The 25,603-nt window shown below is 40.6% G+C and overlaps 1 protein-coding gene and 1 long non-coding RNA gene across 2 annotated transcripts in view; one reads left to right on the top strand and one right to left on the bottom strand.

Moving 5' to 3' along the window:
- Positions 1 to 25,306, top strand: part of LOC109428452 (uncharacterized) — a 62,845-nt gene extending 37,539 nt beyond the window's left edge. Inside the window, exons 2-3 of the mRNA XM_019704221.3 lie at positions 22,908 to 23,710; positions 23,772 to 25,306. Of these exons, the coding sequence (XP_019559766.2) occupies positions 22,908 to 23,710; positions 23,772 to 25,030 (2,062 nt within the window). The 3' untranslated portion in view covers positions 25,031 to 25,306. The remainder of the gene's footprint in view (positions 1 to 22,907; positions 23,711 to 23,771) is intronic.
- On the bottom strand, positions 9,426 to 10,858 carry LOC109407768 (uncharacterized). Its single transcript, XR_002129673.3, has 6 exons — positions 10,696 to 10,858; positions 10,536 to 10,633; positions 10,299 to 10,474; positions 10,163 to 10,233; positions 9,965 to 10,106; positions 9,426 to 9,907 (listed from the first exon to the last, which is right to left on the bottom strand). It is a non-coding gene; the product is annotated as an uncharacterized LOC109407768 (long non-coding RNA).
- Positions 25,307 to 25,603: the final 297 nt, after the last annotated feature.

Consider the following 25,603-nt stretch of genomic DNA (forward strand, 5'->3'; position numbering starts at 1 on the left):
TTCGACGTGTCCAGCGCCCATGTGCTGCAGCATCTTCAAATAACTGGCCTCTTCTCCGAAATCATACTGAATCGCTACAACTACACACGGGCACGACGATGTGCACATTTAAATTGACGACGACTACGCGGCCGATCCTAATTAAAAAACCGGCACTTCCACTTTGCCTCCAAAAACACACTCCCAACATATATTTTTGTGCATTTCTGGGTGAAAAAAAAATGTATGCAACTCGTTGCAAAACTCCATTTTTCCAGCACTCGTAGTATTTATCCAACTCGGCAAGTCTCATTGGAGAAATGTACGACTCATGCTGAAAAATAAAACATCTTTTTGCAACTTGCATAAACTGTTGCATAAATAACTATTTCCGATCGTTATAGAATTTTGCACAGTTGATACAGTGATAGACATTCGTTTAGCCGAGACCAAAAAAAGTGTCAGGAAACCCATACAAAAGATTTTATGATAAAACTTTTTTTTATCTTAGTGATAGTATATCTAGTACTGTTTTATAAAAATGTGATACATCACACTTACATATACACTGAAACAAAAACGAGGGTAAAAACCCTTCAAATGTCATTTTTTGCCTAGACATTCGTTTAGCCGAGGTAAATGAAAAAATGGTTTTCAATAGTTTTTTTTTTGCAATTTCGTGAGTATATTTCGAGGATATACTCCAAGGCATTTAGTTTATGACGAGTTAGCAAGATAATTGACCTTAAAAGTTTATTTATTTGTGAAATTCAGAGAAGGAGAAGCTACGATAAACAAATTTATTTAAGAAAAATGATTTCTGTAAGCACTCAAACGTAAGCTAGATTATCAATTTTGAAAATATGGCACATAATTATTGTTTTAAATGTTCAAATTATTGCATAAAATGTCATGAAAAAATTAAGTATACTAGTTTTTGGTTGTTTAAACTTCAAAATGGGATTGATAAAAGCTGAAATAAATAGTTCTGCATTGAAATAATGACGTGCCCTAATGCCTGTGGAGTATACCTGTTTGATACTAGCATTACTAAATGAGATAGAAGACTGCTAAGTGAAAGAGCTGCAAGTGGTGTCAGAATTTTTGTACCTTGTTTATTTAAAAACAGATGCTCATACAAAAATGCAAGATATGGTCAAACAATTGGCTTATTTCATTCAATCTGAAGAAATATATTCTAAATGAATCTTAGTTGTGAACCACATTCATTTTTAACATGATTTATTTGAAAAGAATGTCTAAATTATGAAACAAGTAGTTCATACTAGAAATTTAAATACTTTCAGTGCCATTTCTCGAAATATGAGCCGTCCAATGTATGTTATTTCAGCCAGAATACAGTCTGGAAGATATTGGGAGCTATTAGAAGTCGTAATAGTAGTAAACGCTGTGATTTATGCAAATGAAACCATAATATTTCATCAAAACAGTGCTTAAACACGTGATTTTTTGATGGTTTGCGTTATTTTTATCTGTTAAAAACATTGTTTTTCGTAAATTTTTGACCTGCTTTGGTCATGAAACTTTCATTGCATTCTTTTAAAACACTTCCGATAAAAATTACTACATCAAATCTCAATTTAGAAACATATACAATATTATGACATATTTATATGAGATGCATGCAAAATTAATATGGCAACACTTGCAAAAACGACCTAATTCATGATTTAAAAGTCGACCTATAATGCAGGTCACCATACAAAATTGTTGGATATTTTCGAAATTTGTTAGTTTTTTTAATATGGAATTCTAAAAAATGTTCAATTCGGCTAAACGAATGTTTAGGCAAAAAATGACATTTGAAGGGTTTTTACCCTCGTCTTTTGTTTCAGTGTACATGTAAGTATGATGTATCACATTTTTATAAAACAGTACTAGATATACTATCACTACCATAAAAAAGTTTTATCATAAAATCTTTTGTATGAGTTTCCTGACATTTTTTTGAAAATTTGTTAGCCTCGGCTAAACGAATGTCTATCACTGTATGGGACCAAAATAGAACTTAAAAAGTATACAGGAGCTAGATTTTTTCCATTTTTTATGTTTTTCCATATAAACCGTGTCCCAGGCTACTCTTTATGATTTGAACAAAATTATTGAATTTTATAAACTTGGAATATGAAATTAAATAAAAATTAATAAAATTATTCCTTTAATTATAAAAAGCAGAATTGAAGTCCTTATTTAAATAATTAGATTTCTTTGCGTTTATGTTGACGTTAATTTTGCCCGGTAAAAAAGTCGTTTAATCAGTAGAAAGTTTGCCGTGCCCCGAACGATCGAATTAATGTCCTTGCAAAAATCAATTTAGCGAAATCACCCTGACTCCATATAATCTATTAGCGGTGGCAACCGCTACCGGCCACGTAGCGAGCAGCCCCGTCATTTATCATTTTCCGTTGTCATCGTGTCAGCTACTTATAGCCGGGGCTCAGCTTTTCCCATCTCTCTCGTAGTCGTAGGTATAATAATAATCGCTGCGAAAGCCGAAAAACATCGTGAATCGATCCAGGCAGGACCAGCCCGAAGCGCCCAGGAATGGGTCAAACTATTTTCCAACTTCCGTCGTTATTACCGCTAGTCTGCTGCACGAATTTTTAGTTGGCTCCTGGGTTTCGCACTCCGTCGTCCTCACATCTCATTTTCACTCGAAAAAAAACGTGATTCCCGTAGAGCACGGGACTTTCAGGTTTTACTGAGAAGGTACATGCATACATGTACTATACAGGAAAGAAGAAGGGAAAGGGGTATCGTGCAAATTCTATTATCACTGCACAACTGACTTCGGCGTGCCCGACACAGTAATGGGTAGGACCATAGCTTCCAGCAATCGGAACTGGATCATTGATGTGCGAGATATGGCAATGGATGTAGGGTACAGTGTCCAACAGTCAATTCCTCTCTAAGTGAAAAAGAAAGTCTACTAACATTTTGAAATTCATGTAACTAAGAGGACGGCTGAACCGCTACTTTGACCAGTAGTTTCTCATCGTTTTTGAGCCAACCTCCTATGGAAATTACATAAAAATAGTAACTTTTTTACCAAAATTCGGCGATTTTTACAGAATAGGAGGCAATCAGTGAAGTACTAGATTGAAAGTAGTGAGCTGGATTTTAGTATGGTGAGATAATCAATTCTCCATTTTTGCAATGAAATGGAGCAAACAGCGTGGGTTATATGATTTCATGTCCAATTTTATGCTGTTTGAGCAAAAGTTTAGGTAACTGTGCTGTTGAAGTTGCAAGAAATAAATAATACAACATCACAGTTACCCAAACTTTTGCTCAAATAGCATCAAATTAGTCAAGAAATTATATAACCCACGCTGTTTGCTCCATTTCATTGCAGAAATGGAGAATTGATTATCTCACCATACTAAAATCCAGCTCACTACTTTCAATCTAGTACTTCACTGATTGCCTCCTATTTCGGTTAAAATCCATTACCGAACGATCAGCAGTTGAGATATCAGTAAAAAAATACCGTACGTGACTAGCTATGGTGCACAATACAATACAGCACAACACAATACAGCACAACCCAATACACCCAAGTAACATTTTTTAGTCAAATAAACTAGAAGAGTTTCTTAGAACCACCATAAAACCAAAATAAAAGGTGTTAGGTTTTATGATAGTTATCAAAACGTCTACAAGACTAATTGGTCATCAAAATGTTACTAGGCATTACAAAACAATACAATACAATACAATACAATACAATACAATACAATACAATGCAATACAATACAGACCGGATTCGCTGGTTGGGTCACGACTGCGCCCCGATTAGCGAATCGTGTTCGTTCGTTGGGGCAACTGACAACTGATCAAAATGCTCTATACACACGACAGTGACGAGAAATACGTCACGAAACAATCACATACTTGCGCAAACGTTCTGTATACATGAGCTGCGATGCGACGGCGGTCAGACGTCAAACTCGGTTTGACATCTATTTTGACATTGACAGTGCTTTTTAGTTGGGTTTTGCCCCAACCAGTGAACATCCAACCATCGAGACAGCCCATCTAACGAGCTCTCAACGATACAATACAATACAATACAATACAATACAATACAATACAATACAATACAATACAATACAATACAATACAATACAATACAATACAATACAATACAACGCAATACAATACAATACAATACAATACAATACAATACAATACAATACAATACAATACAATACAATACAATACAATACAATACAATACAATACAATACAATACAATACAATACAATACAATACAATACAATACAATACAATACAATACAATACAATACAATACAATACAATACAATACAATACAATACAATACAATACAATACAATACAATACAATACAATACAATACAATACAATACAATACAATACAATACAATACAATACAATACAATACAATACAATACAATACAATACAATACAATACAATACAATACAATACAATACAATACAATACAATACAATACAATACAATACAATACAATACAATACAATACAATACAATACAATACAATACAATACAATACAATACAATACAATACAATACAATACAATACAATACAATACAATACAATACAATACAATACAATACAATACAATACAATACAATACAATACAATACAATACAATACAATACAATACAATACAATACAATACAATACAATACAATACAATACAATACAATACAATACAATACAATACAATACAATACAATACAATACAATACAATACAATACAATACAATACAATACAATACAATACAATACAATACAATACAATACAATACAATACAATACAATACAATACAATACAATACAATACAATACAATACAATACAATACAATACAATACAATACAATACAATACAATACAATACAATACAATACAATACAATACAATACAATACAATACAATCCGGAGAAATTCCAAGAATATACAATAAAGATAAAATGTCCCAAATATTAACCACACTCTCTCTTACTGCAGCAAAATGTTCTCCCGGGCTCAGAACCAATAACAAACAGTCCAAATTGTAATCCACTTTTCAATTTGCTACTGTGAACTATTTTTGGGCGCGCAGGATATAAATCAGCAAAGTTTTCTTTTTTGGCTCACTTCCAGCAGCCAATAACCTACGTATATCCCGAGCCAAATCATGACTGGTGGTAGACTGGATCGGATCGGTAGACACGATGTTCTGTGTCCTACCAACCAACCAATATATATTGCTATGTTTATTGGAGAACTTTTGCCGGTTGGTTATAGCTGCTGGCTGGGTCGCTACTGCTGCTGCTGCTGCTGCTGCTATACGTACGCGGATGGATGGAAACAGCTCCCGTGACAGCCATAAATGCTATGCGATGGGGTTGATTTGTTGCCAGAGGAAGAGGAAGTAGTTGGACGGTTATTTGTTGATTTCGTGCTTCCACGATGGGAGAAGAGCAATGTCCGGAGATGAAATAGCTCCACGTTGCCTTCATATTAGTGCTAAGCTGAGGAGGTTTAAAGAACATTTTAGGCTGAAATGGGTGTGACATTTTTTTTTAGAAAACTTGAGCAGCATCCATTTATACGTAATATTGAATTAGACGCCCTCGTCCTCTCAGTAACGTTTTTTTTGTATGATAATCCTAAAACTTTTGTACAGGGCCCTCACTCCCTAGAGTGTTACGTAATTTGTGAATGACGCCTTGTTATCAAATTGTTAAGTATCTTAGGGAAGATTCAAATATTACGTCCATCATTTTTCAGGATTTCTAGACCCCCCCTCCCCCCTCTGTCACGCTATTTTCCTATACCTAATACACGTACTGTCACACTTTCGTAGACCCACCCCCCCCCTCCCCCAAATGTTGGACGTAATTTTTGAACGTTCCCCTTACGTATTTTTTACGCATATTCATCTCCTTGGTATATCGAATTCACTGGAACAAAGCCTGTTTGTCAGTGACTTCTAACTTAATAACTTAGGGCTTGACCTTTTTCGCATCCGTATATCGTGTGAGCTCTATGCCCGCAGAATTCAAGGAAGTGTTCATAACAATAAATTCAAAGATGAATTTTCGATAGAATAGTTACTGGAACACGCCAATATACAGGGGATAGACATAATGATCGGGACAGGCAAAAATTTAACTTTTCAAAAAATGTTCAACTACATAGCTGTAACTTTTCGAAAAGTGCATTAAATGTTCTTAATTTTTTACTGTAAGTTCATCAACATAGCCACCAACAAATTGAAAAAGTAATGGAATACATATTACAAATAGACCAATTTGCTAAAAAATCGTAAAAAAATAAAATCGCTATAACTTTTTCTCTTGTTCAAAATTTCAAGTTAGGTTAAATGTTTTCCAGAGTGATATAAGTCATGAATGATCAAAATTCATTGCATTCGGTTCTTTGAATCCGGAGATATAACAGCTAAAAGTTGGCTATCGGATAATTTTACCTTTTTCAAGAATCTTTATAACTAAAATCAAGAAAGTGTAACATAAGGCTGAAATTACAAAAGGCTGAAAATTAGAAAATGCATACATAAGTTACACGTCTTTCTTTTCTTGGAGTAACGCCCGAACTGAGATCGAGCCTGCTTCTCAGCTTGGCAAATCGTGTCAAAGGGAGTCAAGAAAATTTTCATTATGAAAAGTTCTTTGTCCGAACGCGAATCGTACGCGTAGCCCTCAGCATGGGCCCTAGTTTCGAATCTGAGCTTATAGTGAAAAGGCTAATGGTGCATACCAACGAACACAAAAAGGAATTGATAATATTCATATTGATAATTTATCCTTCTTTAAACATGAGCTATTCTTTTCAGTCATGTAGTTTTGGAGATGGTTGTCATTACGGCTACTAAATCAATATCATCAGAGATTTTCTCTTCTTTGAAAAATATGCTTCTTTTGAAAAATACTGTCTCAGTAATGTATGCCTTCAATAATCCATAGCATTTTGTAGTTGGAAAACTAGTAAAACTAGTTGTAGAACTTTTCAAATCAGAACATAGTTACTGAAGCATGTTCCCTCAAAATGGCTTAGTTTGGCCAACTATGAACTAAGGACTGTAGGACGGTCAATCGTCAAGCTCAAGTAAAACCAATGCGAAGGCCACGGCCAACAAGTTAATTTTCAAATACAGGGGATGGCCAAAATGTTTGGGATAGGCAACTTTTTTTCTCCCACAAAAAAATTCAACACGCTGTAACTTTTCATAGAGTACATCAATAAATCTAAAATTTTGACTGTTTATCAACCTGTTATATGTGCATCATTGGTACAAATTTGGGCTCGATTGAATAGTTTTTCGCGAAGTAAGAACCGTTCGGGTAAAACACAATTTTTTAGACAACTCATTTTTGAGCAGTCATTTCTCGGAAACCAGTGAACCGAATTGAACGAATTTTTTAACGTTTATCAACAATACATTGATATTTAATACAACGTTATAAAATGTAATATTTTCTCACGGCGAATTAAGTTATACCGGGTTGAAATTTTTCCCCATATAGAGGAAAATAAGTCAAATTTACAATACCATACAAAAATTACTAAATGTGTTCTTCATTTAATCTAAATTGGCTCTAATATATCTGATTAAAGATAGCTCGCGAACAGAAGTGGGAAATCTTTGTACATCAACACTAAAATTTATTGACATTGACATAAAAAAATACATTTTTTCGGGAAAAATCCAAAAATTGTCAATCCATGATAACTTGTTTTAACGTTCCAATAGTATCTATGTTTTAACAGTTTGTGAGGCATTTGTATATTGTTAGTGTACGGTCAAAATTTCGTTCAATTTGGTTTACTGGTTTCCGAGATATGACAGCTCAAAAATGAGTTGTCTAAAAAATAGTGTTTTACCCGAACGGTTCCAACTTAGCGAAAGATTAATCAATCGAGCCCAAATTTGTACCAATAATGCACATATAATAGGTTGACAAACAGTCAAAATTTGAGATTTTTTGATACACTCTAAGAAAAGTTATAGCATGTTGAACTTTTTTGTGAGAGAAAAAAAAGTTGCCTATCCCAAACATTTTGACCATCCCCTGTAGATCGTAAAATCAATAAATGTATGTTATTATTCCCAATTGGCGTGATCTGTTTGTCTCAGTTATTAGTGTTGAAGATAGCCTTTAGGTTGGTGCGTTTGAAATTAGCATTGGACAAATCTGGCTGAGGCATCGATTTTTGTGAATCGATTCGAATCGGATCAGCAGAATAGATTCACCGATTTAATCGAATGCTTTGAATCGATATTTTCACACAGAACTGTGAGATAGTTTTCTTCAGAAGAAGTCTGAAAATACACCAGAATCCTGAGCGACATTATCTAGAAAAGAAAGCAAGACTCTTCCGGTATCTTGGTAGGAATTCCCTCTGAATGCTATTGATGATGATGATGATGATGATGATTGTGTACCCACCATCAGCGCAAGGATTACCTATGGCTGCAGAGTCATACCGGAAAGGAATGATCTACCTGATGGTTTGTTGTAGCAGGGTAAGCTAAATTTACTGGAGACCTTCGGAAGACAACACGGTGGTTGTTATCTCGTGACAAAGTCTGGCCACCCCACGAACATTTGTCCAGAAACCAGTTCATTTAGCTTCCTTAGGCTACCCCTCCCAATATCCCAAGTAACATGTAATTTAATTATATGTATTTAATTGTATAGTTAACCAATTACCTGATTTTACCTGAAACAATAAATATTATGATTATGATACATAGAATTTTAATTGACCTACATTACAATTACAACTTCATTTACCTGAACAGCGCTGAAAAAAAATGTTTCTAGAAACCTAAGAAGTTTTTTTTTCGAAAATCTGATAAGGATTCTCCCTGGAAGGGTTTACGAAAACTTCTAGAATGGACTTCCCCAGCATCCTGAGAAGGATTCTTTGGAATTCTGAGAGGTATTCTCACATAAAACAGAAAATTAGCACAGATTGCTGAAAGATATTCCCCTAGAATATTTGAAAGGACTCCCCTAAACTTCTGAAAGGGATTGTCCCAGAACTCTGAGAGCGATTCCTCAAAAAATCATGAAACTATTACACCAGAATCTCAAGAGAATTTTCCCATATACATGTCAGGAAAATATTCCCTGATTACTAAAAGGGATTCTCCCAGAATGCTGGAAGTGGTTTCTGGGAGCAATTCTTCCAGAATACAGGAAACATTGTTCTACATTAACCATCAAAGTCGAATTAAAGTGGCAAGTGGCGCCACTATCGCTGACTTACGATTATACTGGTATAATCGCAAGTTAGCAATAGTGGCGCCACTTCCCTGTAAGGGTTTTCCGATCGTTGGATCAAGGACCAATCGATCGCCGATTAGCTCAGCTTACAAGCGATGCAATCCCAAAACACATGCCACAAATTTCATGCTTATGCTACATTTATTTTTCCCAACATACGTTCCAGCATCGTCTGGCCTAAACTGCTTCCCTAATGTGCCTCCTGACTCAGTTTCGTTTTCTTATCATAAATACAAAATCGTTGTTTACTCACGGGCCCGTTCTGTAACATGCTACCCTAGTGTGCTGCTCACATCTCTCGTTGCCGGCGACGTCGTTGGCGCTCACCGTCGCGGCTGCCGTCCACAACACGACGTCACGGTTCGCAATTACTCACAAGCGCACACACACCGCTACGGGAACAGCATTGTCCGATGCACCGATGCACACTCGCGTAGCTTAAACCTCGCTTGATCACTGTCGTCACTGAACCAACGATTTGCGGTGATGTTTTCCCCGACGGCTTCCTACGTCGCTCCGAGTGGCGAGCGTCTCTCGTTGGCTCTCCTGCTTACACCAGATCTTACTCGATGCGACGTGCAACTCGACCCCTGCAAACGAAGCCCTGAGGCGAAGCACGTTATTTTTGGACCTGCACACTATATTGTCTACGGTTATATACCTCCTGTTGTGGAAAGGCTTCGTTCGTTCGCTTGCGTACGGGTGTTAGTGTGATGGCCCGCTCTACACTGCGGTGGCGTCGACAGAGGAGTTGGCTCGTGAGCTCCTGAGTGCCCCCGTGGGGTAACTATCGTATAGTGGACCTGTCGAGGAATTAAATTTAAGTTTCCTGGGAGATGATGCAGGTTGACAGAGTTACCTCGAATGTTCCGAACTGTCTCCCGTCGGACAACACTGGCCTCTTGTGGATTTATCCGGAAAATCGTCTTCCTAATTGTGGGAGATATGAAAAGGTTCGTTATCCTCTGTGCTGCACGAATGACCACGTTGCTCACCGGTCACTACTGCTTCCCGGTTTTCAGGATATTTGCCGTGAATTGTCCGGCGTCCCCTCGGATCCAACCTCGTGCGTTGCTTGCGTTTGCTCAAGACTATCCAGCCCCGTGTAATGATAATTCTCTACCGCGTGCTGCTGCACCGGAGATGGTAGATCGACCGAGCCGGTGGAGATCTGTGAACCGATATTGAGCAATTGGGGTCTGACGGTTGTCATAGAGATTATGCCCACTTACGATGCTTTTTGCAGATACGGAGCAGGCTTGCTCATCCCAGCCACACGTTGCTCTCACAGGTACCGCTGATCTTCTCGCCGGTTATCGTGGAATAAAATCTGTTGGGTAGTTACGGGGTCCGTGAACTGCGTAATTCTTTCGCAATGAATGGCCAACTTACGATCTTATTGTAGCGTGCTCGTTCCTTATGGTGGGAACATCAGTGCCTTTCTTGCACGATAAGGTGGTCGACGATCAGCTTCTTACAACCAGCTGCAACGAAGGCTCGAACGTTCTGATCGGCGGAAATAGCAATTCGGGGTGTGTGCGAATGTGATGAACAGCGAATGAGAATGACAGACACTTTGCAGCGTAATTAGCTCTTCTAGTTTGATGATGATTAACCTGGGCTTGTTAGGGGAATATCTGTAAATAAAAGAAAATCGGGTTAAGTACGGTTCCTTTGAATTCCACTAAGAATTTGCATCCTTTGACAGATACGTATTTCGACCTCAACTGTAAGTCGAGTCAAGTACAAGACACTGAAGACGACCTTACAGTTGAGGTCGAAATACGTATCTGTCAAAGGATGCAAATTCTTAGTGGAATTCAAAGGAACCGTACTTAACCCGATTTTCTTCTAGTTTATTTTCAAGCTAGATTTAGTACAATCGTTGGGCTCATTTCAAATGATCGTTGCATTATAAACGTAGTTTTGGGGATTTTTTGTCGTACATATAGTTTTTTCTTAACGCTAACTATTTACACGTAGCAATAGTGGCGCCACTTCCCACTTTAATTCAACTTTAATGGTTTATATAGAGTAATGGATGTCAATATATATGTGTTATTTATGCAATACGTACAGCTTCAACAGCGTGGTTACTTGGGCAGATCATCCAGAAATTCTAAGACCTGAAAGGGATTTCACTCTTGGTAGAGAACCCTGGTAGGGAATACCTCAAAATCCTGAAATGAATTCCCTTAGAATCCAGAGATTCGCTAGAATACTGATAGGTATTGCCATATAATACTGTTGAGAAAAAATCCTCCATAATTTTCAAAGAAACTCTTCCATAAATCTGAGAATTCCTCTAAAATTCTGTGAAAGATTCCTCCAAAATGTTGAAAATTATTACACCAGCATCCTGAGAGACCTTATCATAAAAGAAAAGAGAGAAAAACTCTTCCAATAGGAATTCTCCCTGAATTCATATTAAGGATTTCGCTATAATTTTGGGAGAGATTACTCCACTTTCCTGACATGAATTCTCTTAGAATCTTTAGAGGAATTATTCCAGAATCCTGAGAGATTTCCTCAGATTCCCGAAATGGATTCTTCCGGAATCCTGTGATGGATTCCCTCAGAATCCTGAGAAAAGTTTTTCCTCGGAATTCTCCAAGAATGCTTAGTCGGATATCCCCAGAACTCCCTGACGGATTCTTCCGGAATTCTGAGAGGAATTCTCCTAGAATCCTGACAGAAATTCCCCTGCAGTATTGAAAGACATCTCATTAGAATCCCCAGAGATTGCCCCATAACCCTGAGAAGGTTCCTAAGAGGAGATCTTCTACATTATTAAGAAGCATTCATCAAGAATCCTAAGAGGGATTTTCAACAAAAAAAAAATGTTATGAATTCATTCGGAATCATTCTAAAAAAAAGAAATTTTATTTTTGAATCGAATGAAAAATCAAATGTAAAAAATCGATTTGGTCGATTTCGCGGGGCTTCAACATCGATTCAAAAAATCGATTAATCGGAACAAAAACATCGATGTGTTCAAAATTGCCCAACGCTAGTTTGAAAACTAGTCAAATCACTGTTTCAGCCTTATGTTATTTCAGCCTTTTGATGCATTCAGCCTTCTGTAATTTCAGCCTTCTGTAATTTCAGCCTTTTGTACGTAATCCGATTTACTGGAGTATTTCCTGTAAGAATTCATGAAGTAATTTCTGTAGGAATTCCTAAAATAATTACTGGAGGAATTCCTGTAGCATTTCCTATAGTAATTCCTGGAATGTTTCTTGGAGGAATTTCTGAAATATTTTTTGTAGGATTTCCTGGAGTATTTCCCGGAACAATTCCTAGAGGAATTTCTGTAATAATTCCCAGAGGAATTTCTGTAATAATTCCCAAAGGAATTCGTAGAGAAATTCCTGGAGGATTGTTTTGAAGAATTGCTGAAGGAATTCCTGGAGTATTTGTTGGAGGAATTTCTGGAATATATCCTGGAGGAATCCTTGGAGGAATTCCTTGACTGCTGGAATTCCTGAAATAAAAATCTGGATGATTTCGTGGGGGAATTCATTAAGCAGTTCTGAAGACGTCCTTGAAGTAATCTCCAGAGAATTTTTTGGAGCTGTCACGGGAAGAATTTCTGTTGAAGTTAATTGAGGAATTTCTTAAAAAAAAAATCAAGTGGAATTTCAAGCGGAAGCCTTGGAAGTATCCTTTGATGAATTTCTTGAGAAGTCCCTAAATGAATTTCTGAATAAATTTGTGATTGAATTCTTGAAGAAATTTCTGGTTGTATCCGTTACGGGAATCCTGGAGTAAACAGTAAAAAACACTCAGGTCACTACAACATACATAGAGATTTTGCGACCCTCACTTCAAAATACCATAAAGATAATTTGTATGTCAGTGGACGCAAAAGTAACACAAAGATATACTCAAAATATTATGAGATACAATAGAAAAAATCGTGAAAGAGTTACGTCGATGAAGTAAAGAGATACAAGAGCTTGAAGGTCTTAATTCCAGAATAATTTGGATGACCTAGACCTCCAAGTGAATGTTGTTAAGTTATCAGAATTGCACTCTGAGGCTCTAAGCGTAGCGTAGATTATATTCCGCGAGCATTCGCTACAATAAAAAATATCCAAAGATTTACAGATACTGTGACCCATACTACAAAAAGCATTGGCCGGGATCCATTTATATGCCAGTGGACACTCAACTAGCAACACATTATGAGGTGCAACAGACACAATGGTGAAAGAATTATGCCGATACAGCGAAGAGAAACAAGAGTAGAGCTTGTAGGCCTTGAAGGTCCTAATTCCAGAATAGTTTGGAAAGCCGCATGAATGTACCAAATGCATTATAGTTATGCACTAAAGCTCCATCAGCAGTATAGACTACATTCCGAGATTTTTTTTAAAATTAAATCATGATACATTATGCAGGTATCGTAACACCAACTTCAAAGTGTATTGGAGCCCATTTTGTATTTCACGGAATGCCCAACTACCACAATATCGAGTTGCTCGTAGCATTGCGATGTCTAATGGACATCAACGTGACTAAATTTCTTGAACAGAGTGAATTCAAATGATGGAAGATCCAGTAGATCTTATAGAAAATGAATTCCAGATTAGTTTGGGTGACCTAGATCACCCAATTTATGTACCATTAGGCCGTGTCGATTTTTGCAAAAATGCGAATACACAATCCCGAATAGTCACAAATGGTTGCAAATGGACCCAAATGAAGCCCTGCAAAATTTAAAAAATCTAAAAAATCGGTAAGCTAGTCCGCAATCGACTTGAAGTTTTATATGGGAATTCTAATTTTTCAGTATAGGGAAATCCAACTTTTCAAACTTTTGAAGAAAAAGGCATTTTAAAGCAACTCTAAAAATCCGCTCCCCCCCCTGAAGATTTAGTGCATATATTAGTAAACATTTTGTTAGAAGACAACTTTTGAGTTGCACTTCAGATAAGGGCGTTATTAAATTTCGAAACAACGGACATTTTATTCGCATGATTTCTAACTTCTTTAGTTGGCATCACTGCACGTTTTTCGTGTTGAAGAGGGTGGTTACAGCCATCTGCGGCGTCACCACCCGCTGCTGGATGGAGACGCGAGTACCTTATAAATATGGGATAGTTGGGATTGTAAATATTATTGCGATATTACTTTATAAACTCTTGGTATCTTCGGCAAAGTTGTTAGTATGGCCAAGAGCTGTCCAGTGATGAACTAAATCATTGGCAAATCCATCGCTAGGCGGCGCTAATGTGTATACAAACTGCATGCAACGTATATGCGTGTATCTCAAAAACGTGATAATTTAAGTGTGTGGTGTCTTCGACAAAGTTGTTGACTGGGTCACGGGCTATCCAGTGACGAACCAAGTAAGTAGGAATTCAACCGATAGGTGGCGCTAGTGTGCATACAAACTGGATGCAAATGTACAATCATATATGTCTGTATCTCAATAACGTGATAATTTAAGTAGGTGGTGTCTTCGACAAGTTTGTTGCCTGGGCCACGGACTATGCAGTGACGAACGCAATACAGTCTAGACTCCTACTACACGGTTGGTTCGGGGTGCAGTAGGAATCCGTGTTGTAGGAATCCCAGAGCTTGTGGGATTTCGCCTAATTGGGGGTGTGAGCGAATATCTCAGGAGTATTACAAGATAGCACCATACTTTATTTGGCAAAATTGTAGTACTAGAATAGATCTACCACACAATGCGAACTAACATCCAATTAGTTGGCAATTCGGCCGATAGAGGCGCTATGTAGAAGTAGTTGCATATGTTCACTCGCCAGTAGAAGCATTCATAAGTTATCACATGCGATATCTCAAGATCTACTTGATTTGGAACAATTCTGTCTTCGGCAAAGTTGTTCAGTAGGTCAAGAACAATCTGGAGATTCACCAATTGGTTGGTGATTACGCCGCTAGGTGGCGCTAGTTGTCAAGTAAAATTTTAAACTTCTCTGGCTCGCGATCCAGAGCAGATAGAAGAGGGCCGTCTTCGGCAAAGTTCTTCAGGAAGTCAAGAACAATCTAGTGATTCAACAATAAGTTGATGATTTCGCCGCTAGGTGGCACTAGTTGTCAAGTCAAACTTCAAACTCCGCTATCTCGGGATCCAAAGCAGATAGAAAAGATTCATCTTCGGCAAAGTTTTTCAGCAAGTGAAGAGTTATCTGATGATTAAACATTTAGTTGGTGATTTCGCCGCTAGGTGCCGCTAGTTGTCAAGTATAATTTCAAACTTCTCTAGCTCGCGATCCAGAGCAGATAGAAGAGTGTCGTCTTTGGCAAAGTTCTTCAGGAAGTCAAGCGCTATCTAGTGAATTGACTATTATTTTGTGATTTCACCGCCAGGAGGCGCTAGTTGTCAAGTAAAATTTTAAACTTCTCTGTCTCGGGAACCGGAGTAGATAGAAAAGTGTCGTCTTCGGCAAAGTTCTTCAGGAAGTTAAGAGCATTCTGGCGATAAAAAAATAAATTGGTGATTTTGCTGCTAAGTGGTGCTAGTTGGCAAAGTTTTAAACGTTTCCATCTCGGAATCCATAGCAGATAGAAAAGTGTTATCTTTGGCAAATCTCTTCAGAAAGTATAGACCATAGAACAACCTGGTGATTCAATAATTAGTAGGTAGTTTGCCGCTGCGTGGTAGTATTTGGCTAATAGAATTTTGAACATCTATCTTGGATCCAGACCAGGGTTGACAATCGTCGTTCTCTTCACCGCCGCGCAAAGAAAACAAAATAAATCATATTCTCCCGACAGAACAATATTGATGAGTAGCATTTTCATTGCCAGAAAAGGGTTCCACGATGAACCCGAGGATGAACCTCCATGATAAATAGTCGACCACCAACATTTTTGTCATCCTTTTTGTTCCTTGTAAACGAGCGGCGACCGGCCATGGAAACGCCACCAGGAAGTAGCATGGATGAGTTTTTTAGCGTGTATGATAATGTTGCACCGCAATAGTTCAGTTGGTTAACCCTCGAACGATCGCGCTGTTGTATTTTGTACAACACGTTGAAAAAATCTCGCTTTTTGTACTCAGCATTAGCGTGGTGCTGACGCAGGTAGTCAACCGCGCGAGTTACGGAAGGTTAATAGTAATCTCAAGTAGCACGCTTTACGAGTACGACAGAGCAGGTTCTGGTTAAACAGAAGTCAGAATTTGTTAGAAGCAAGTCAAGTCACAGCGCAACAAAAACCTGCACTGCTATAACTTTTATGTGACAAGTGTGTTACTTGGGAAGGATTGACAATTCGACACCAACATTTCAAAAGGGCGTAACTGCTTTTGGAATCATCACCTTCTTTTAAAGCTGTGGATCATGTGTTATGATTTCCATGTTTTTCACAACAAGTACTAGATGGGGAAAACTCTCCTCTTTCCGACAACCACGGTGGTTTGAGTGTAAGGGAGGCAGTACGACCTACAGCTTTGAAAGAAGGTATTACTTCCAAATGCAGTTACGCCCTTTTGAAATGTTGGTGCCGAATTCAGAGGTCCGATGTTTGATCCCACATGCAAATTTTTTTGTATATTGAAATTCATATTTGTGTGTTACTGTGCGACAACATAGGCTCCGCTCACAGACAAACACCCAAGCAACACACTTGGACATTAATAAGTTCCTGTAATTTGTTTGCAACTATATTGAAAGTTATGCCATTTGAACCAATCGTCTTATTAACGACTAAATTACAACCAAAAAAGCGCAAGAGGTGGAGCCAATATAAAACATCCATTCGTGATATAAACGGCATTAATGCATTCGAACCAAGATACAACTTATAGTCGACTTAAAAAAATATCACTGATTCGACAACTAGTCAGCTAGTCACCACATTCGTCACAGCCAGTTATTATGCATCAACAGTTTCGTTCATGTAATTAATAAATTGTGTGCATGAATATACCGCAAATAAGGCTGACCGAGAACGGCAATTTGAGTGCCGTTCCAGATTTATCGCGCAGATCTGAGTTCTCTGAGTACAGTCCCCATAAGAGCCTGTCTAAACCCTTGGGTGGACTTCCTGCTTGCATAGATAACCACCAGAATCCTACTACTTTGTTGGCAGTGGGATAGCGGTTCTTTTTGGTGGGAGGGGGATTGAGGGGGGGGGGGAGTGGGAGTGCTTCAAACATGACTAGTAAAACTACAACTACAATAAAGGTGAGCGAGAGCAATACAGGAGAGAAGCGACGGTGAAGCTGTTCACGAGAGGCGAACTGAAGAGATCGCCACCACGTGGGATGATGGTGAAAGCCGAAGTACCCCAACGCGAACAAACAGCAGGTGCTGATCACGAGATGGTACAGCGCCGACTGAGGATGCGCATAATACTACCCAAGTAACCAGTAAGCATTTAAAATAGCATTCCTTCAGCATTATAGTAGCCTTTACGGCAAGGCGTTTAATGCTAATTAGCCGTATATGCGCCTATAGTGCTACCTCACAGCAGGTTTTGGCAAAATAACGGGCTGTCTTAGTGCTACCCCTTCAGGAACGTCGTGACGAAATGTCAAAGAAGCGTAACGCCTCGTCGAGCAAAAAAAACAAAAATAGATTGACGTCTGCTTCTCGTTCTCTCAGCCTGTTTCCCCGCTTCATCGTCCTTCCATATTCCAGCCGGTGCTAGGTGGTACTTTTTTGCTGATTTTTGTAGTGATGTAGGTTTGAACTTACGATCCGGAGATTGAATCATCATATCTGCTTCGGATTCTGTTGCTCCTGATCCACGATGCTAAAGCTGTCCCGGTGGCGTGCGTTGATTTAATCGCCAATATAAAGAATGATTCGATAACAACTTCAGATTCAACATCCAAAACTTGTTGTAATTGAGATATTTTATTGTGGTAGACGTAATGCTCCCTTCTTTTAAATATCTGTGGAATATGATTGTTTCTTCCCTCTTTCAAACAATCCTATGATCCACCAAAGCATCCAGCTATTCGGCACATATTTTCCGACGAAATGATAAATAATTGGTGATTTTTTGATGGACAAGTTCCCAATCCAATCCAGCTGCAGTAATGTTTTCTTTGGTGCTTTTGGATGAGTAGGGGAAAATGAAGAAACAAATAAGCTGCACAAATTTGTAAACAGAAGCATTGATTGATGCACCAAGCGATAAGAAGAAGCAGTTTTGACATCCAAGCGGTGTGCCGTTTACATCCATCGACCAATCAGCGACGAGGATCTCATCGACGGCACACCGCTTGGATGTCTAAACTGCTTCTTCTTTTCGCTTGGTGCATCAATCAATAGGCTCTGTAAGAGAGAGACAAAATGTGTTGCCAAATGCGTAACATATCTCCCAACCTTTTTGCTCCTAGCATTTAAAGAGCAGTTGAAAAGCATTCTGTATGCTCCCAAGTGAAACCACTTCAAGCAGTTGAAATGCTAATTAACAGCCGAAAGCTTTTGAGCAGCACAGCTTAAGCTGACTCAAGGCAGCTATGCATTCGAACTGCTTATGTAGGGCAGCAAGCAGTTTAAATGCGTAATACGGGCTGATACACGGCTTATTCAAATGCTTAGTGGTTACCTGGGTAGTCGCCGAGCAGCTCGACGAGCTGACCGGTTACACGAGCAAAGATCTCAAGCAAGGTTTCCTGAAGCTCCACAAGTCAATAGTCCTGGCCAGAAGGAGTACGACCTTCTAGCCGACGAGCGTAGTGTGTTCGATGCGCGCAAGGGAGAGCGGTCCACATAAACGGATAGCTTCTTATTTGCTGGCAGCGTGACGGTGGCGCACGAGACGATGCAACTCGCCGGAGCCGTAGGGGAGAGAGCCAAACGACTCGAAGCTCGAGCTACAAGGCCGAAACCTGTCGAGATGGCGCGGCCCCCGGGGGCAAGAAGCACCTGGCAGAGGCCAGCTCGAGCAGCCAGGCCCCTGAACCGGTTGCAAAACGCACAAGGGCAGGGAAACCAAGCCCCAGGAGGCCAACTCCAAGAAAGCGAGGGGCCAACCGAGCCAAGGTAAAGAGAATCGGCTTGCGAAGTGAGAAAAGCGAAACCAGCTCGTAAGCGCGAAAGGAGTGATGCGCTGGTAATATCATCGGCAAGGCTAACCAGCTTTACGCCTGATGGAAGTGTGAGCTTCAATACGCCATCATACGCCGTGTTCCATAGTACCGCGCCCAGAATGGACCCTTGAGGTAGCTCCGTGGTGATGTTGTAGCTCCTTTCACCTTCCTCGGTATCATAGATTAGTACCCTATTCTGGAAAAAGCTATCCATTATCCGGCATAGGCTATCTGGGACTCCTACGTGGTGTATGGCACACTCGATGGCGGCCCAGCTGGTACTGTTGAACGTATTCTTCACGTCCAGCTTGACGACCGCACAGTAGCGGATTCCCGTTCACTTCTTTTGGAGCGTTATCTCGGCCATTTTGATTGCAGCCATAATAGCGTTAACCATCGACTGACCTTTCCGGAAGCCAAGCTAGTTATTCGAGAGCCCAGAGTGTTACCGGATAATACTCGGCAACAATGGAACTTTGGTTCCAAATTGTACATAAATTAAATTAAATTAAATAATGAAAATAAATTACTTAAACCAATAAAATTTGATTAATTTTTGGTAGGGAAAGCTAGTTTTTCTTAATTCAGATATTTAAAATAGGATGGCTCCATACACAAAAACACAAACATGCACAAGGCCTTTGAATTATATAATTATTATTAATATTACTAACAGATAGGCATTTAAAACACTATTCACAATTTACACTTAAAATTGTTGTACAAAGCTTACTAAATTTACTAACCTAATCATCACCATTCACATCTCATCGGAGAACTATGCGTTTACGTTCTCCCATTTCCGGGAGATGAGCGAGAGCGTCGGGAGAGAGCAGGAAGATCGGAGGGTAGTGCGAGCCTGGGAGATCGTCTGCGAGTCAGTTGCTACGGGACTTTTGAAGAGAACGAACCCCCACATTTTTGGGGCCCCCACAAAAACCTTTTTTGCTTGCTAACATTAGTTTTATTTTTCATATTGCTCAAGTACTGTTCGAAAATAAGGAAAAACATTTTTGGTCATCTCTCAGAAGGGCCTCCACATCCGCTCGGGCCCCGGGCCCCCACAATCCTTAATCCGGGCCTGATTTTACTGGTTTTAATGCTTATGTGATTTTTTGAGCCTGGTAAGCTTAACTCAACATAGCATGCTGAAGATCAGACAGAACTCGTTGAGGTGTGTTAGAACGTATTAATTGCGAATTGTCTAAGAAGTTTTAAGATATTTTACTGGTTTCACTGCTTATAATATGTAAGCTCAAACGTATAAAACGGATTCAGGAAGAGATAGAACTAGATGAGTGGTGCAATAAAATGTAAATTGTGATGCATTAAGGATGTGTTTAAACAAGGTATTAGTTAGTTGATGATTTTGTTAAGTATTATTGTAAGAAATGCCTGAATTATTGCATGTTGTATGCTTTAAATATTTTTATATGTCGATCAATATTACATTCACTAGAGAGTAGAGGTGAAGGTGAATGTAGGAATAAGATGTCATGGAATAAAATATTATTTTTTTATTTATTTATGTGGGTTACGAGTTGGCAGATTATTGTTAGTCAAGGATAAGTGTGTAAAATCAGGCTTGTGCTCGCGCGCGAGCACGCAAGAATTCAGTCTAAAAATTGATGTGTACGACGACGGTGGTGTTGTTGTGCGCTGAGTTGTGCGGATTCCCTGCCGAATGGGTTAATTACGGAGAAGTTCCGTAAAAATGTTCAGTGAACCCTTCCTCGGTTCACGACAATTCTCACGCGCAGTTTTTGCCGATTCCCCCCCAAACGAATACGGGACAAGTTCCGATATAAAATAGAGAACGGTAGTCCACCCGGGCAGTTTTGCTGGGCCCGTTCCGCGAGTGAAAATTCTCCAGCTTCGCTGGTAGTAGGTGGAATTCCCGTAGAGGTCTATCAATACGGAAGAGTTAACCCCATCCGCTGCCGGATCGAAGTCGCTTTCCGACCTGGTAGCAGGGGCCACGTTTCCGGAACGATTCCGGGGAAGCCGTCGTTAAGGAATCACCCCAGCCGGCCAGACGACGCCTCGGAACGACCCCATCTGGTCCGGGACAAAGGATCCGGTTTTCCCCGGCCACGTGGTAATCCCCGAAAAGGAGTGTGGCCAAACCCCAATTGATCAACCAAGGCCGGATCGTGCCAGCGAACCTTCTCGGTGCGACGTCCAAAGGATACTCGAGCGGCTAATACCAAGAAATCGCCCGTTAACCAGCCCACGTGGAGACCAGGTGCCGGTAGTTTGCGAGCCCCAAAGCCATTTCGCATGCCACCAGCGGCTGTGGAGTGTACGACCGGAAGTTATTGAGGCCTAGACCCAGCGGGGCCCGGTAGGTACGCCTCCGCTCGTTGAGGATCTGGCCGATGTGGTCCTACCCCCGCCGTAAGCACCAGAAGCATATTACCCGGGGGCGAACGACGATACACCCCCAGAAGTACGACGACAGGCAGCAAGAAGACCAGGCGACAACGTCCAGATGCGGCCAGGGGCTCCATTCAACGGTATTCGATCACGGTGACCAACAGGGCGTACCGGATTTTCCCGCCAAGATCTTCTAGCGTCGAGGTCAACGTGGCTGCGCCTCCCCGGGAGCGCGAATCCCTCCTACGTCCATGGAAAACGTCGAATCGTCGTCTGCAGTGTACCAGGTATGCCTCGCAATAGCTCTCTCTCCGCATGAACGTAAACGTTAAAGGGCCCCAACGAAAGCAGCACGGCCGCAACGGGTACACCTCCTTTCTTCTCCCCCCCTCCCTTTCCCCAGTATTGTCCCTTTCCCTATTATGTTAAATAAAAATTAAGACTATAAACATGAATTTCTGAACGTTTTGTAATTTCTTTCACGCTGAGCCTTAGGTGTATAGTTTGTCCACTGTCTGTTGTTGTCCGATATTGTCCGATGTTGTCCACTTTGAGTGTAGTGAGTCATTCCAAAGTTTGCGTAAGCGCCGACCCGAGGTAAGAGCCTCCCTGAGCTAGCCACAACTTACAAGAGTCATCGGGTTTCTCGGTATAGACCATCAGCCTCGACAGAAAGGTCCATTCCAACAGTTTCCCGACGGTGTCCAGAAGGCAGATAGATCTGTGTGCCGACGGGTCACCAGACCTTTTCCTATTCGTCTCTGTCTAGGCACATTTGCATAGCCATTCTGAACATGTCACCTAGGGCCTCGATGGCCATCTTAATGGCTACTGTCGGGATACCGTCCAAGCCCGGAGCTTCGTTCAACTTATGCGACTTCGCTATTACAATAAGCTTCGATACCATGGCGACCTCGCTTTGGTCAATTTTGCCATAGGGGACGTAGGCCCATGATCTTGTACCGCGGCGCAGAAACAACATTTCCACGATCTTCTGCAGCATCTCGGGGGAGCGTTCTGGGGTTGCTGACGCACCCTTCGTTTTGGCCATGACTACACCACAGACAAACAGACGTATCACTTGGAATAAAGTGCAATTAAAATCATCGTCACAAAAGCATAATCGCAAAGTACATAACATTCACCAAGTCACTGATTGAATATTCAAATACTAATTACAATTCACTTTACGCATCTTCCTTTCCAGAATCATGTCCAAGGGAGTCGACTACCGCACGCTCGCAGCAAGAGGCAGTCCATCGAGGGATGTTCACAACTTCAAAATCCCTTCGAGGAAAGCACGATTCAAACTGGCCCTGATATTGATCAGCATTCTCCTGGTGTTCCTCTACAGTATCAGCTTGCCGGCATGGCTCTACAGTGGAGGAACGGGAAACCCGTATTGGGAGGAAGCCTTCATCACCAAGGATGATGAACAGCACTTCAACTACAACAGTTCCTACTTTGTGAACACGGTGGGCTGCAAAATGCCCAGTCTTCCGATCGTAGACGAACACGTGCAGAAGTTCCTCCAGAAGGTTGAGCCCTTGAACTGCACCCCGGCTCTGATCCAAAGCGATAGAAGCTCCATCTGGTTTCAGCTGACCGAGGAAGACATCGAAAAGCACTACGAGCTCGGGAATGCCAGCATGATCCAGTGCTGTTACCGTCCGTTTGAGCGTAAGTCCAACAGCAATGTGAGGATCGTCGGACAAGAGATATGCTTCGAGTACGGCGAACGGGTCGAGGTCATGGACGAGTTCATAGCAGTTATCTGCACGCATCCTGCCAAGCAGCAAGAAGTGTTCTATAGGGATTATTTCGCGTTTGTACCGCTGAAACCGGCCATTGAAGAGCGTTGTGAAAATACTAGGAACGAGTTGAATGCAAGGTTCGGCGGTGAGGACGAGAAGCTCAGCATGATGATCTTGGGTATTGACAGTGTGTCCCGGCTGAACTTCCATCGTCAGATGAATCTCACCGCGGAAATGGTGATCGAGCGATTGAGAGGTAACTTCACATTTCTTACATTAACCTTGAATCGATGATCTAAGGTTTGTCCAATTCACAGGTGTTGAGCTGTTTGGCTACAACAAAGTCGGCGACAATACGTATCCTAACTTGGTTCCGGTTCTCACCGGTCTCGATGTAGACGAGCTGTCAGCGGCATGCCTTCCAAATTCCAACAGCACATTCGATCTGTGCCCTTTCATTTGGAAGAAGTTCGGAGCGGCAGGTTACCGAACCTTCTACGCCGAAGACAGCAGCACGATGGAGACCTTCAACTACCTGAAGAAAGGTTTCCGCGATCAACCTACGGACTACTATTTGAGAAGTTTCTTCAGACAGGCCGACTCTTCCATAGGTTACAATAAGAAAGTTAACGCCAAGCTCTGCTTGGGTGGTCGTAACCCCACTCAGATATTGGTAGAGTACGCTCGAAAAGTAGTGTCAGCTATGAAAAACCGTCTAAGCTTTTCGTTGCTTTGGGCGTGTACCATGACTCATGATCTACTAAACTACCCTTCGTTAGTCGATGCAGACTATCGAAGCCTGCTGGAGCACATGGAACAAGAAGGCTTTTTGAATAAGTCAGCCGTAATTCTTCTCAGCGATCACGGAATACGATGGGGTAACTACAGAAACACATATCAAGGCATGATGGAAGAGCGACAGCCATTTCTCTACATTCTTCTACCAACATGGTTCCAGCATCGATATCCGTCAGCATACCGTAACCTTCGAAAAAACAGGCAGCAGTTAACATCGCACTTTGATCTATACGAAACTCTCAAAGACCTGTCCAATCCATCTCTGCTGTCACAATCGGCGATCAAGTTGCGATCGTTCGAACTTCTCGATACGAAACCGGTCCCCAGAGGAATCAGCCTATTTCTACCAATCTCTCCAACGAGGAACTGCGAAGACGCCGGCATAGCTCCGCATTGGTGCACTTGTCACGATCACAGGCCGATCGTGACCAACGACTATCGGGTGGTTTCCGTTGCCCGATACACCGTGAATCACCTCAACCAAATGCTCAAAAAGTATCCTCAGTGTAGTACACTCCATCTGTACTCGATCGAGGATGCCAGCCTTGGGATATCCACGGAGGAGATCATATCGAAGAAACCGATCAACCAGTTCAGCGACATTAGCGTTCGGTTTCTCACTAGACCGGGCGAAGCGGAGTTCGAGGCCACGGTTCGGATCGACTCGTTCAACCGGAGTTCGCTGACGGGAAGCGTCAGCCGGACGAATCTCTACGGCAAGCAGAGCTACTGCGTGGACGATTACCGGATGAAGCTTTACTGCTTTTGTACACGATAGAAAACGTATTAGCGACAATAGACTAAAGTAGATAGATGTAGCAAGGACCAACAAAATCATGAGTGAAGCAATTTCTTTCGATTGGAAGTTGGACATTTTGTGATCCATTTTTTGTATCGAAACACAAACTGATTGGGCAGTCGACCTTGAATTCAGGTTACGCTTGGTTCTTATAAGAGAATTGGAGCGAAAAGAAGGGGCGCTAGCTGTTGTTTTATCATTTTATTTGGATGAATTTTCATGTTTTATGTTAGTACAAAATCAAATAAAGATATTTTTACAATTTATATAAGTTGGCTTTTTATTAAATATATCACTGATCGTCCCTTGTGATGAAACAGAATTTGTTCCATTGTTGTAGTATCTGAATAACATAGTATGTCATAGGTTTGGGGAGTCAGTCTATGAGTGAGTGAGATACGGGCGGACAACAAGTACGTGAATATACGATGTGCTACAAAGTAATATAGTCTTGTCATTCGTCAGTATGAATCATCTGAATTTTCCGAATACAATACAGAATATTATATTGGCGACGAGGAGAAAATGTAAGTACTTCTGTAGTGGTTCTGA

Source organism: Aedes albopictus, chromosome 2 (genome assembly GCF_035046485.1).
Source record: "Aedes albopictus strain Foshan chromosome 2, AalbF5, whole genome shotgun sequence".
NCBI classification, from domain to species: domain Eukaryota; kingdom Metazoa; phylum Arthropoda; class Insecta; order Diptera; family Culicidae; genus Aedes; species Aedes albopictus.